This window comes from Lathyrus oleraceus, chromosome 5 (genome assembly GCF_024323335.1).
Source record: "Lathyrus oleraceus cultivar Zhongwan6 chromosome 5, CAAS_Psat_ZW6_1.0, whole genome shotgun sequence".
In the NCBI taxonomy this organism is placed as follows: domain Eukaryota; kingdom Viridiplantae; phylum Streptophyta; class Magnoliopsida; order Fabales; family Fabaceae; genus Lathyrus; species Lathyrus oleraceus.
Genome location: NC_066583.1, coordinates 98,375,933 through 98,390,744, shown reverse-complemented (window position 1 = coordinate 98,390,744; position 14,812 = coordinate 98,375,933). Strand labels below are relative to the sequence as shown.

Sequence of the window (14,812 nt, the reverse complement as noted above, 5' to 3'; positions counted from 1 at the left end):
ATATATATATATATATATATATATATATATATATACATATATATATATATATATATATATATATATATATACATATATATATATATATATATACATATATATATATATATATCTTGTAAATAATTTTATTATATATATGTATTAATATAATTTAATATAATTTATAATAAATATAAATTAATACATTAAAAAAAAAACACATATTAAATATTTAAAAAAAAAAAAATTAATTTGAGTGTAGGCGCCACTCCTAGTGGCGGCTTGCCCTACCCTTAAGGGTAGGCGCCAACTAGGGTGGCGCCTAGGTGCATTTTAGGGCCAAAAATGGCCAATTTGTAATTTTTTGGAAAAATGGTGTATTTTTGAATTTTTTTTTTAAAATCTGGATATTTAAAAAGAATATTCTCAAATAGTGGTATATTTTCACGCGTGTGCAGGTTAAATAATTATATAATTTCATAGGAGTGAGTTTTTTTAATTAATCTCTTCATTAATCATTACAAAATCCTCACGCGAGAGGTATTTTCAATTTTGATTTTATGGTTGAACTTTCTATTAAACAATTGAAAAATATAGTTAATTTTAGTGTTTATTTATTTAATAAATTGAACGATATACTTTTTTATTATTTGATCTATATCTTTTTATAGTTTGGATAATGTATTTTTATTAACAACTTTAAAAACAACATATTTATTTTTATTTTCAAACATTGCATATTTTAAATTGTATATTTATATAAAACTTGAACTTTGGTTATTGTTATATACATTTATTGTATATGATTATATTGGTTGAATACCATAATATTATATATTATAAACAAAACTTTATTATATATATATATATATATATATATATATATATATATATATATATATATATATATATATATATATAGGAGGCTGTGTATGTCTTACCTGAAGTCATCAAAAGCCCAACTAAAGTCGTCATTCTTAAAAAGTCCCTAATTCAGCAAAAGTTAAAAGCCCTCTCAAAATAAAAAGTCTTGAGTAAAAGAAGAGCCTAAATAAGGTTAAAGAGAATATTACTGTTGTCGCTCCTGAAGTCGTCATTGAGTCACAAAAAGAAGATCAACAGAGGACCACTGGACCCTCTAAGAAACCGAAAGACATGAAGACATTCGATGTTGCCCCCAAGGTAAAAAAGAAAGGTGAAGACACATGATAAAGTGGTTACAAAGAAAGAAGAATTGAAAAAGGGGAAGAGAGCAAAGCAAAAAAGTGTAATTCTAATAATCATCATCTACTGTTTGTATGTAATGTCTAAGTCATGGTATGTCAGAACTCACCAAATAAATGTGAGGACCCTATCCTTACTCTATGTTTAGGGGTACGACAACTTCCATCACGATTTTAGTCAACTAGTTAGTTAATCATGTTTTGTTTTCTAATTTTTATTTATCAATTTTATTGTCTTTTGTTATGTGTTTCAAGTGTTTTAGTTAATGAAGTTAAATGTTTATGTTTGTTTTAATTTGATTTTATATTATAAATAACTAGCGTTAAGACGGGCACATACGGGAAAAATATAAATGGTATTTTTTGTGTGTTTATTTTTTATTTTAATTTAAATTATTTATAAAATAAAAAAATGGAAATGGTGTGCAAAACGCCATATAGCGATTAGTAAAAGAGAAGTTGAGATTTAAAATAAAAATTAAAAATGGTATAATTGGAAGAAAAAAAAAGCTATATCAAAATTAAGTTTTGCCTTTAAAGCCGATAAAGGTCCGATAATGGTTCAGATAGAAGAAGTGCATTTGTGACAATGACATGCGAAAGAAGTGGGAAATATATACCACCTCTCTGGAATTTTAAACAAGATGACACTGGTTCAATAAAATATGAGTGTCCTTTTAAGTTGTGTGGTTATATGTTTGCAAATAGAAAACGAAGATTTAATGTCATATGTGGTTTACATAACCATGACTTATGTGAAAAGTTAGTCGACCATCCAATTGCATGCCGTCTCATGCCAAAAGATAATGAATGCGTTTCAGACATGACATTGAATTTGGTTCAACTGAAAAATATACTTGCAACTTTGAAATGTAAAAGACCCGAAAATTTCTCAAATATCAAGCAAGTGTACAATATTTGATACCAATATAACAATGCGCTAATGAGGGATAGAAGTGAAATGCAAAAACTATTAAAACTTTTGGATGATAATAGTTATGTTTCCAGGTACCAAACGTATGAGGATGAAGTAACCGCTAATGATATATTTTGGACTCATCCTCATTCCATCAAGTTGCTCAACATGTTTCCTATTATGCTCATCTTTTATTCAACGTATAAGATAAACAAGTACAAACTTCCACTATTGGAGATGGTTGGTGTTACCTCTACTGGGAAGATCTATTATGTTTATGCTTCGGTATATTATGAAGATGCGTCTAACGACAGATTACAGAGATGCATCTCCGAATCTAAAAAATCCGTATTCCTAGGGCGTGACTCAGAATTAGCATAAAGTGTGTATGTTTAGGATACGTTTGAAGATGTAACTCTGAGTCTAAAAAAGTCACATTTTTGTATTTCCACGTGATGTTCTAGTAATATATATGATGCTCAATTATATTCTTAAAATTGTTAAAACTTTAAATAAAAATGGAAATGTGAAATTTCAAACATTATATTCTCCAAAGGATTGTTTGAATCTATCAAACAAACATCCAAATTACAAACCAAAAGAAAACAAATAGATACAAATTATGTTTATTTTATATCCGCTTTTTTTAATGCACAGACGGGTAAAAATATAAATGGTATTTTTGTGTGTTTATTTTTTATTTTTTATTTTTTATAAAATAAAAAAAAATTGAATAAAAAATGTGTTGAATTGTAATTTCTTGTGTCGAAGCAGGTTACTCGACAGAAGCAAGAATGTGTCGAATAACCTAGTGTGTCGAGTTGTATTAGTATGTCGAAGTGTCGAAGCATGTTGCTTCACACAGAATTTCGACTTGGGCATATTTTTAGTAGTGTTAAATATTTTAGGCTTTTATAGTTTTAGGCTTTGGCTTAGGGAGTAAGTTAACATAAATTTATAAATAGAGGAAGTAACCTGTATTCTTGTAAGAAAGAACTGATAACATTGTATTCACAGAATTTTGCAGTTGCAAAGTGAATAAATAAGTTTTTCATAGGTTATGGGCAGAGAGAAACTTTGCAGAAAATATTCTTCTTCTTCTTCTCCAACGTTCTTTTCTTTCTTTCTAAATCGTTATTCTCTTTTCATTGTCATTGCATGGGTGATAATAATCATGTTCATCAAGATTCATAGAAATTCTCCATAGATTATGGTGGATTTCCAACATCTGGTACCAGAGCTCCGATTTGAGCAATTCGTGGGAAGAAAATCCTGATGACAATGAATCATCCAAACGAGCATTTTACAGCGAATCTTCTGATTCTCAAGAGCAATAATTATGAGAATTGGTGCAAGCAGATGAATGTTGTTTTCTGTTATCAAGATCTTTGGGATCTTGTGAAGGAAGGAGTAATAATGCTTGCAGAAAATGAAAAGGATTAAGAAAGGGCTGCACATAAAGAATTGAAAAAGAAAGATTATAAAGCTCTCTTTATAATCCATCAATGTGTTAATCTAGATAACTTTGAAAATGTTAGTGATGTAGTGTCAAGAAAGAAGCATGGAAAATTCTGGAGAAGTCATTTGGAGGCGCGAAGAAGGTGAAAGAGGTGAGGTTACAAACTCACAAAAGGACATATGAATTACTTCAGATGGAAGACAATGAAAGCATAATTGATTTTTTCACTAAGGTTACGAAACCGGTGAATAAAATTAAGGTATGTGGAAAAGTGTTGACATCAAGATCTGTTGTTGGAAAGATCTTGAGGTCGTTGGCTCCAAAGTTCGACCTCATGGTAGTATCCATAGAAGAGTCAAAAGATTTGTCAAAACTGACAAAGGAAGAGCTTCAAGGGACGCTTGAATCTCATGAACAAAGAATTGCTGAAAGAGTTGCAGGAAAGTAAAAGAGTGATGTGGCTTTGTAGGCGCAATCAACGAAAGAAAGGAAAGGCAAAGGAAACTGGAATGGTAACAAAGGCAGAGAAGGCTACAACAATTCGACTGGTCGAAATCAACAAGAAGGAAACTGGTTGAATCAGAGAAAGCCCTGGAACCAAGGAAACCAAAGAGGTGGTGTTACAGGTAGAGAAAGAGGTGGTGTTCGAAAGCTAGACAAGAGTCACGTTCAGTGTTACAATTGTCAGAAGCATGGTCATTATTCTAGTGATTGTCTAGAAAAGCAGAAGAATCAAGAATGATGCAAAACTGGTGAAACATGAAGAACAAGAGATGTTGTTGATGGTTACAACGAGAGATGAAGAGAGATTCAAGGACCAATGATACTTGGACTCAGGATGCTCATCACATATGTCTGAAAGGAAAAATTGGTTTGTCAACATAAAGCCCTCAATGAAGAACATGGTGAAAATTGCAAATGACAATACTCTAGCAACTGAAGGTGATGCTGATGTTCTAATTATCAGGAAAGATGGCAAGAGGTCAGTAATTTCAAATGTGTTGTACATACCAGGCATGAAGAGCAATTTGCTCAGCATAGGACCGTTAGTTGAAAAGAACTACAAGGTGTCGATCAAAGACAAGATGATGAGAGCTCTAAACTCAAATGGAAGGTTGATCTTGAATGCTCCAATGTCTCATAATAGAACCTTCAAGATTGAGCTTAATGTGACGGAGCAAACGTGCCTTGCAACACCATCCAACAAAGATGAATGGATATGACATTATAGACTTGGCAATCTCAATTTCAAAGACATCAGAGATTTGAAGAGAAGAAATATGGTTTCAGGATTACCAGAAATCGACATTCCAAACAAAGTGTGTGAAGAATGTATGCAGGCGAAACATCACAAGAACAACTTCAGTAATGATGCAAGAAGCAGGTCGAAGGCAATTCTTGAAGTCATATACTCTGACTTATGTGATCCTATCCAGGTGGAGTCGATTGGAGGTAACAAATACTTTGTTACATTTTATCATACGGTGAACTGACTTCGTGTGTTTTTGCTTTGGAAAGCAAATGTCGCGGATAGCAAGAGTCGCCACCGACTTTTCTTTTATCCCATAAGGAAAGATGGAAAAGAACAGGAAAGACCTTGATTAGATTTTGGGTTCGGGAGGTACATTATACAAAGGGAAGGTGTTAGCACCCTTTGTATCCATGGTTATCCATGGACTCTTAAATGCTTGATCACTTATATTTTTCTTGTCTGAAAAAGTGTTTGTGAATTGCTTAGAAAATGTTTTGAAAAGAGAGTTTAACTTTGTAATGATTCTTGTACGAATGTATACAAAGTATTTATCTCGTTTAATTTTGAAAGTGGTTTAGAAAAATATAACTTGGCAATGATTCTAGTACGAATGTATACCAAGTGGTGATTTTCTAATATATGTTTTGAAACGTGTGAGGTGTGAAAAAGTATTTTGAGTCGTGATTCAGCATTTAAGAGTTATACCTACCCAAGGTCTTTATGGGCCTTTCTTATTCTTATGAGGGTAAAACTGTCCTTACTATTGAGAAGTAAGTAGTTTTATCCTTTGGATGTAAAAGGGGTCATCGTAGGGTCATCGAAGGCAACATTTGTAAGGATACCTTAGCATTCGAAGGGACGATCATCATTTAACCGTAGGCTACATCGAAGGGCATCGAGGGACAAAGGCAACATTCGAGGGACTATGATGATTTAACCGAAGGGTCTTTGCTAAGTGTACCCTCACATTCGCGGGACATGACCGTAATACCGTAATACCGTAAGGCAACAAAGAGAGGTCCAAGATCACATATTCAAAGACAATATTTTACAATCAATTAAGTAGTTGTAATCAACTAGGTAATTAGGTCCATATTAATTAAGTAATTAGGAGGAATCTCCACATTAAAATCAATCAAGTAAATAGGATGAATCTCCACATTAAAATCAATTAAGTAAATAGGATGAATCTCCACAAGGGTATCCCACAAATAAAGTGGAATACCTAACAAGCTATCTTCTCCGGGAGTGCATGAACCCTTACAAAACTCAGCAAACAGGTCAGAATACCAAATCAGGGTGCAATCGAGAATTGCACCAAACAAAAGGAACACATCGGTAGGATAGAATAGAACAGAACAGAACAATCATAGAATAAAAACAGATCCGATAAGCATATAACAGAACAGAAAAATCAGCGACTGTCACGTTCGCTGCTGCCTCGCCTAGCGAAGGCTTAGCGAACGCTCGCTACATGCTCGCTTAGCGATGGGCTAGCGAGCGGCTGCGGGTTTTGGTTTTGATAACAGTACAATTTCAGCAAGCTGCGCACCCTATGGCATTCAATTACAGAAGTAACATGGTCAAACATTTAGGATATTCAGGCATACTTGAACTCACATGCAAAATCTAATTACATATCCAAAAATTCGATCATGATGCATTATGTATTTAGAGATTACAGATTGGAAGCATAACAGTAGTGATGCGCAAACCTGTTTGCAATTGAATTGCAACGTTGAATTGGCAGATCACCTTTGGTATCGGATTGAGTTGGGCGGAGGTAACCTTTGTGCAGATGAGTTGCCTTCAGGGTTTCCTTTAGGGTTGCTCTACATTCCCTCGGTTAGCCTCCAAGGTTTGATTGCTAGGGTTCTGGTTCGTCTCCTTCTCTCCTCTTCCTTCCGTTTTTTCCCCCTTTCCCTGAATGAAGCTTGGCTATTTATAATGCTCTTTTTGTGACCTAATGGGCTCAGAATGAAGCCCAGAATTTTCTGATATCCGCAAGCTTCGCTAGGCGAGCGGTATAGCGAGGGGTTCGCTAGGCGAAGGTTTTGCTCGCCTAGCGAGCAGGCCAGTTTGGGCCATTTTCTGGATTTGGCCATCTGTGTGCCGGGCCTTTGTTCTTTTGGGATCAGTGCCTTGAAAAATAAGTTGGAGTGTCCTGAAAAATGCCTTGTAAAATTAACGGGCAAATTTTGGGGTATGACACATTTCTATATGATTTCAGTCGAAAACGGTGGGCTTACCTAATCAATAAGAAAAGTGAAGTGAACGAGGTATTTGCCAAGTTTAAATCTATGGTTGAAAAATCAAGATTCTAAGGACTGATGGTGGTGGAGAATATGTGTCAAAAGACTTCGACGTATTATGTGTGAAAGAAGAGATTGTGCATGAGGTGGTGCCACTCTACACTCCACAGTAGAATGGAGTCGCAGAAAGAAAGAATAAAATCATCATGAATATGGTGAGAAGTATGTTGAAAGATAAACATTTACCCAAAGAATTATGAGGAGAAGTTGTGTCGACTCCAACATATATCCTGAACAGATGTCCGACGAAGAAGGTATCATTGTGTACAAGCATTACCATTTAAGCCATTCATCACACCCTAATTATCTTACTAATTCATTCAATTAGTTTGCTACTAGGGTTTCCTCACCAATCCTTATAAATTTCCAATCATATTATCACATTCATACATCAAATAAGACACAACATATTCATCATGCTATCATATAAGAAATATAGTTGATTCAATGATAATTCCATGTACACATATCATATGATAAGTTATATGACCCTTAGGATAGCCTAGGAACCATAGAAAGCATGATTTTTGCAAAAACTAAAGGATACAATCGATTGTATAAGGATCACAATTGATTGCATCAATGTCCAGAATCCCCTATTTATGTTTTTTGCTGAAACAATCGATTGCCATAGCAGGGCAATCGATTGCACTGTCCCAGAAATGTGATTTTCAGCTTTTTTGTGCTGGTGCAATCGATTGTAAGACAATGACAATCAATTGTCACTGTATGTTTTGCCAAAAATACACGCTGAAACATGTTTCTATCCACCCCTAACCATCCCTAAGTTCATCTAACAACAACCATCCATAAGACACAAGATTTTTATGGTATAATACACAAAAATCCATCATTCTAACAACAACACTCAATCATAGCAATCTCATATGAATAATGGAAGAAAACATAACAACATGTCAAGAATCATCAATTTCTATCCTATGTTTCTACGAACCATAACTTCTAGAAACACATAGTTTCTACCTAGAACCCAACTTGAAATGAGATGGAGATTGTTGGAAGATGTTGAGATGAAATGGAAAGATGATGAAGATCCAAGCTTGTATGTTGCTCCAAGTTTCTTCTTTTTCTTCTTACCACAAGTTTTCCTCTTTTCTCTCTATGTTCCTCTTATCCTCTTTTTTCTATTTTAGTGATAAGTTCCAAATGACACATAGAAGGGAAAAGTTGGTAAGGTATACGGTAGAAACATGTGGTCAAAAGGCAAAGAAAAATTGTGTGGTCAACAAGTAATGACAAGATAGTAACAAATACATTAAGTGGTACAATACTTAATATTTGTTCTATTAGAGCATCTGATCAATTATTAATATTATCAAAATTTCTCTTTTTGTATCGATTAATAAAAGACCAGTCTCAAATAATATTAATTAAGTTAATCTGGCTCACTAGTTATTTTATTTATTCTAACTGATAACTTTTAAAATATATAAAACTTAGTTGATTTTAATGATATGAATTTGAGTATTTAGAGAAACATAAATATTATATCGAACATTTGCGAATATAGTAATTTCGTCAAAAATAATTATAATCCTTTCAAACTTATAAAGAACCGTTACTATCTATCAGATGATTTCTCGTGGTGAGGGTGAGATTTTATTTAAAAAATGACAATTTCATCAAAGATGAAGAAGATGAAGCTATGTGACAATTTCATCAAAGATGAGATTTTATTTAAAAAATGACAATTTAATCAAAGATTGCCGAGTAAAAAATATACTAATAGTATATCAGCTTTTTATTAAAATAGAAATCTCTACAGGTCAACATAAAGTACTGGATGTGATTATTAGAGTGCAATTTAGTGAAAAAGTGTTGCAAATAAATTTTGATTCATTATTACTACTATTTAATAAAATAAAAATAAAACATTAAATCATCATCACAGATTCACAGGTTTTCGTCCATGAGAGAGAAGAAAGGCTCAAAGCCTTCAACCTCTCCCTGTGCCTTTCTCAGAGACGCATACCACAATTGCTTCCACAGGTTTCATTCAATTCATCATAAACACACTCTTTTCCACAATTTTGTGTTTTTCCTTTTCCCTTAAACCCTAATTTAATTTCTGAAGGTGGTATACGGAGAAATTCGTCAAGGGTCAATATGACAAAGAAGAATGCGTTTCTGAGTGGCAAAATTACAGAGCTTGCCTTTCTGTAAGTTCTTAGTAATTACTACTTTTATTTTTTCGCTGTTTAATTTTTGTCTTCATTTTTTCAGGAGCATTTAGAAAATAAGCATATGATTCGTATATTGGAAGGTGAAAACGTTGTTCAAGATGGTGCTGTTGCTTCTCAGTAACTTGGAAGATAAGCATATCACATGTTTGATGTAATGCCACACAGAGAGAGACCTGTTCTGTTATCACTGATTATATATTACTAGTACTTTTTCATTCTATTTTCCCATCATTTCTAACATTGTTTTGTTTAAATTATAGAAACTTAAGGGAATTCTTAGGGTATTTACTGTGATATGAATAGTTTTAAGAATGGAACCAAGGCAATGGACAAAGTTGAATGTCCATGTCAGTTTTTAATCAAGAATGAGTCACTGTTCTTTGATACTAACAAATATGTTGCATTTGTTGTGGTTGCTTATTTTTCCAGCATGATTCTTTGGTTACCTTTAGTTCCATCCTGAGTAACGCTCAATATAGAAAAGTTACAAATGAAAACAGCCCCGCACCCTCGAAGTTGTGGAGTGTGGGGTTTTGCTCCAACCAAATGCAATAGTTTATGTACCAAAGGGTCGAAATGAGTGCAAATAACCACAAATTTTTGCTTCCCCATTTGTGCCCAAAATTTCTCTCAAAATTCTGGGGGTTTGTTTACTTGAAAATTTGATAAACAAATACAAGTTTCTATTAAGATTTGAGATTAAATTTGAAAATATCTCGGAACATATTTGTGTGTTTTTAAATATTTTAACATTTTTATTGTCGAAATCGAATGGTAATTTTTGAAGAAATCACAATGTGACTTTGAACAAGACAAAAATGCAAGGTTTTAAAAGTGAAAGCGACAAAAATCGAAATGCGGGAAGAAGTAAAATGATAGGAAGTATAATACGAAATTAAAGTGTAATTCAATGCAGGAGAAAAAACTTGAATGTAAAAGAATATGAAATGCATAAATGTGGAATACATCACATTTTTTTCATTTGTTTTTTAAATTGCGGACCCCTTATAAAATGAACATGTGTCCCTTTATATACTACTTTTAAGTAACTACCTACGAATTGTCGGCTAACCCTATCACGACATGTCTCAATCTCATGCAACTGTTTTCTTTAGCGAGTCTTTATGTGTCTTTAAGTAACCGTCCACTAGGAATCACTTCCTGCTCTTTCAACATTATTCAAATATCTTAACTGCTATTACTAGTCACCAAGAATTGATTCAATTACGTCGAAATCACTACGATCGATGATGCATCATGTCAAAATCATCAAAATCGATGACGTTGAGACATCATGTCAAAATCATCAAAATCGATGACGTTGAGGCATCATGTCAAAATCATCAAAATCGATGACGTTGAGGCATCACACTTTGTAGTACTTTTCACACGCAGTGCTCAAGTCGACACTGTCTCCATTGTAATTATGAACTTCAACCTAAGCCAACATAACATAGTACTCAATCAGGCGACAACCAAGCAGCATACTCAAAATTTCGCCGAGTCCCCAAACTTTAACAATGTTCTTCGACTTCCAACTATTTCGATATGAGACCAACTCAACCTTCAACTGGCTGCATTCACTCTCAACTCTCTTCATGGCATGCTCATTGTTTTCACTTAACATTTATAATTGGGTCAAAAAATCCAAGGTAACATGGTTATATTACAAATGAGAATTGAAATTCATTTTACTTGTTATCAGAAGCATCTATGGGATATTGAAGACCCTTTCTCAAATTCAGTTACTCATAAAACCGCTTTTCCAATGCATATGAATATGATGTAATTTTAAGAAGCTACAAATAGTAGTTTTCTCTTACACCTGCGTATGAGATAGTTCTACAATGAAACCAAACATAGTTAAACTCAAAAGCTCTAGCAGAAAACTCCATGTCGAGCTAAGTTTTCAATTTTCTTAGCAACAATAACATTCTGGCATGCGGCAATTGGGAGCAAATTTAAACTTTGTTTTTAGAATTGTTTGTTTCTCAACTATTGATTTGCAATTTTGTGCAGGTTTCAATGATTCCACACGAGTCAACTCAGTCTTTGATATGGATTTTACTTGCAATTTTGTGTGATGCATCATCAACCATACTAAAATGTTTTTTTTTTCAACTACAAATGTCTTTTGTTATTAATCTCTGCTGATATCTATTTTCCCGGAGAAGACTTCACTCTGACAGAAAAAATAGGCAGAAAACCAAATCAAACTGGTTTATCAATAAAAACAATCATTATTCACGACCAAAGCCTCATTTCAAGACTCAATTCAAAAATCAAGAGAGGAGTGATTTTGACTTTCATTACTTCTTTTTGAAAAGAAAGTGTACAACCATCCATTCTTCACCATTATTGTATCCAAAAAGCTCTGCTACAGCTATGAAAAATGTTCTCCAGTAGACAGTCCATTTAGTAGCTGAATCTTTGCCGTATGTCGATTCCATAATTGGCTTGATGGAAGCCATGTTCTTATCCATTCTTTTGAGCCACTCTTCACTGCAAATAAATTCGTTTATGCTTGAGTAATACAGTTAAAACTTGTTTGCTAAACAAATAAACTATTGATGTAATATGACATATTGGGCAGTGTAGCATATTCCAACCTGGTCTGCGCGTAGTGTTTCCCATTTACGAGCCAATGGTTGACGACAGCAACGTCATCCTTTACACATCACCAAGAATTCAATTACAAGTTAGCAAAATCACGATGATATAAAGGAATTCCAGAACAAAGCTGGTACAAACTATGTCATATAAGCTTACTTGGAAATAAAGAAGTAGATTTGCTGCAGGCATAGTTCCTCCAGTAAAGAAGTATCGCGTAATCCAATCATCTTCATTTTTGTCCTTTATGTATAAGTAGCAAGTAAAAGTAATCAAATGACTAGTATTGTTGAGAACCCGATTAGTATTATTAAGGTATCGACTAATATGACAAGCAAAAATAACTGATAAAATATGAAGTTTACCTCAAAGTGGTAGGCAAATGCTTTGTGGCAGAAATGATGAACAAATAAAAGACCATCCTCTTTCATCCATTTGGATATCTTGTTGAGAAGATCTTTATAGTTCTTCATATGCTGTGACAAGGTTAAAACTTAAATCAAATCTAATGAAACACAGCTTCAATGGAGATAATTTACCAACAAAATCAAACCTCAAACATTTCTATGGAAAATATTCTGTCGTAAGAAACTTCCATTTCAAATGTGCTAATGTCCGCAACAATGATATCCACATTTTGCAGTTGCAACTCCCTGGCAAGAGGCAAATGCAACAAAGTGATTTTGATCATCATACGATAAGTTTTTTTGCAATCTAAACATTGATTTAATGCAACAAAATAATCGTAAACTAGCCTGAAGCAAAATGACAACAGTATCAAGAAACATACATGCATTTCTCCTCAATAAAAGCTTTTTGAGTTGTGGAATTGCAGATTCCTGTAACCCTGGAATTACTGTAATTCTTGGCAATGTATAAAGTCAGCGAACCCCAACCACATCCGACGTCAAGAACTGTATGACCATCTTTCAGGTTTGATCTCTCGCAATACAGTTTCAGCATTTCTTCTTCAGCATCTTCCAAGGTCTTTGAGGCAGAAGAGAAATAACAAGAACTGCACCAGTTCATACATTTAACAATGTTACACAAACCATAAGGCTATAACTTATATGTGCATACTTAACTACTTTTCTTTTGGCAAATACTTGACATTGCCAACAAATTGCATGCATCATACATCTATTTTACTTCACAAAAGGATTTGTTTATAAAGAATCTTTACACATGATCTGTTGGGATTGACATAGTTAAGCTTATCGTCTATAAACTGCCTTCAGCTTATTTCTATAAGCTTTTCAGAATAGCTTATGAAAACAGCTTATAGCTTCTATAAAGTGAGCTATAGCAACTAGCAAGGCTACTACCTACAATTCATCTTACATTATGAAGGACACGAAACACGACACTGATCCTGACAAGTCGACACTGGTAATAATTTTCAAAAAGGAATAAATTAAACGTAATGACAAGTGTCGTGGTACAAAGTTACACAGCCGATATGAATCCGTACTTAAAAATGTTTCATGATAAATAAAAAAGCTGAGAAGTACCTGTATTTGAGATTGTTTCCAAGAACGAGCTTAAAGAAAGAGGTTGGCAATTCATAATGTTGAGATTTTGGCTTATCAGTACTAACTGCAATAGGCATCTCTTGTAAAGCTGAAAGATTATCAGATCATATCAAACAGTACACATTAAAACAAGATCATGTTCTATAACAAAATCATAAAATCAAATAGAATACAGAAAAGTACAATGAGCAAATTGGAGAAGATCAGAGAGCTGAAGTTCAGAAGAAGGTTTGTAAGAAGATCGAAGTCGAGTGGCCAAAAGCAAGCGTGTGAGTCTTCTGATGACGGCATCAGGAAGCAGGTTGCGTTCGAGTGAACTGAGCATGAACTTCACCGTCGTGTTGTATGGTAGTTGCATCATCCCTTCCATCTTTTCCGTCAAAGTTGCAACCACCACAACACAACAAACTTGTTTTTGTCTCTGTAAGGTTTTTGGGTGAAAACGGTAAGAATTATCAGAGACACGTGGTCGTAGTCTTGGTTTCTGAAACCTTATCTTTTATATTGGGAAATATGTAGTAGGAAATAATATTAATTTATAATTATTGAGAATTAAGAAATAATATCATTTTGTTATTGTTTATCAGTTTTTTTTTAGAATAACTTGCTCCTCTTAATTTATAGTTATTAAGTGTAAATGTTAAAATTATTACTTATACAATGAAATATGAAACCAAAAAAGTATTCAACCAAATTTATTGACATGCTATCTGTTGATTAACACTGTGTATTCTCGGTTGTTATTGTAATTGTATTTTGCTTTTTTTTTTAAAAGGCAAAATTAATATATTATAATATATAATACAAAATTGAACTATGGCATCGCAAAAATAAATTTCAACAGTGTGTACAAATCAACCATCTAAATGAGATCCGTAGCATAGAAATTTTAGAAAAAACACCCCATTCATTCCCATGTCTTGGTATACTAGAGAAGTGATTTTTTTTAAAAAAATAAATCGAAAATAACAAATATTTTAAAAAATATATCAAAAAATCACTTTTAAAAGAGGATGCGCCAGATTAAGAGGAGGCACCTAAGGCATTGACGCATATATTGGACTACTAATGAGGAGGCGCCAATGCCCATGGCGTCTGAATGGTGCCTTAAGTGGAGGCGTCAATGCCTCTAGCGCCTGCATGTTGTGTCATGTTGGGCGCCTTATGTAAGACCCCAATTTTGACCCTAAGATCCCTTACGCAATCTTATCATATGCATTGGGATCACACTTTGACATCCTCCTTACCCCTTTTTCATTGAGTTTGTTTTGGGAGAGATCATCAAGCACTATGTGATTGTATCATACTTGTATATTATCAATTTA

At 33.6% G+C, this 14,812-nt stretch overlaps 2 protein-coding genes across 2 annotated transcripts; one reads left to right on the top strand and one right to left on the bottom strand.

Annotated features, from left to right (window-relative positions):
- The first annotated feature begins 8,981 nt into the window (after positions 1 to 8,981).
- On the top strand, positions 8,982 to 9,565 carry LOC127087900 (uncharacterized protein At4g33100). The gene is made up of 3 exons (XM_051028819.1): positions 8,982 to 9,151; positions 9,237 to 9,321; positions 9,386 to 9,565. The coding sequence occupies exons 1-3, from the start codon at positions 9,072 to 9,074 to the stop codon at positions 9,464 to 9,466; spliced, it is 246 nt and encodes an 81-aa protein (XP_050884776.1). The 5' UTR covers positions 8,982 to 9,071; the 3' UTR covers positions 9,467 to 9,565.
- A 1,975-nt stretch (positions 9,566 to 11,540) lies between these two features.
- On the bottom strand, positions 11,541 to 13,988 carry LOC127087899 ((S)-coclaurine N-methyltransferase). Its single transcript, XM_051028818.1, has 8 exons — positions 13,671 to 13,988; positions 13,467 to 13,575; positions 12,746 to 12,970; positions 12,509 to 12,608; positions 12,321 to 12,431; positions 12,115 to 12,198; positions 11,955 to 12,013; positions 11,541 to 11,847 (listed from the first exon to the last, which is right to left on the bottom strand). The coding sequence occupies exons 1-8, from the start codon at positions 13,855 to 13,857 to the stop codon at positions 11,655 to 11,657; spliced, it is 1,068 nt and encodes a 355-aa protein (XP_050884775.1). The 5' UTR covers positions 13,858 to 13,988; the 3' UTR covers positions 11,541 to 11,654.
- Positions 13,989 to 14,812: the final 824 nt, after the last annotated feature.

Bases quoted from the DNA above. Each gene is read 5' to 3' on its own strand.
- LOC127087900 (XM_051028819.1), top strand. From the start codon at position 9,072: ATGAGAGAGAAGAAAGGCTCAAAGCCTTCAACCTCTCCCTGTGCCTTT. The intron at 9,152-9,236 runs GTTTCATTCAAT...TAATTTCTGAAG, and splicing joins TACCACAATTGCTTCCACAG to GTGGTATACGGAGAAATTCG. The intron at 9,322-9,385 runs GTAAGTTCTTAG...TCATTTTTTCAG, and splicing joins ATTACAGAGCTTGCCTTTCT to GAGCATTTAGAAAATAAGCA.
- LOC127087899 (XM_051028818.1), bottom strand. From the start codon at position 13,857: ATGGAAGGGATGATGCAACTACCATACAACACGACGGTGAAGTTCATG. The intron at 12,609-12,745 runs GTATGTTTCTTG...GCCTCTTGCCAG, and splicing joins TTTATTGAGGAGAAATGCAT to GGAGTTGCAACTGCAAAATG. The intron at 12,014-12,114 runs GTAAGCTTATAT...TGATGTGTAAAG, and splicing joins ATCTACTTCTTTATTTCCAA to GATGACGTTGCTGTCGTCAA.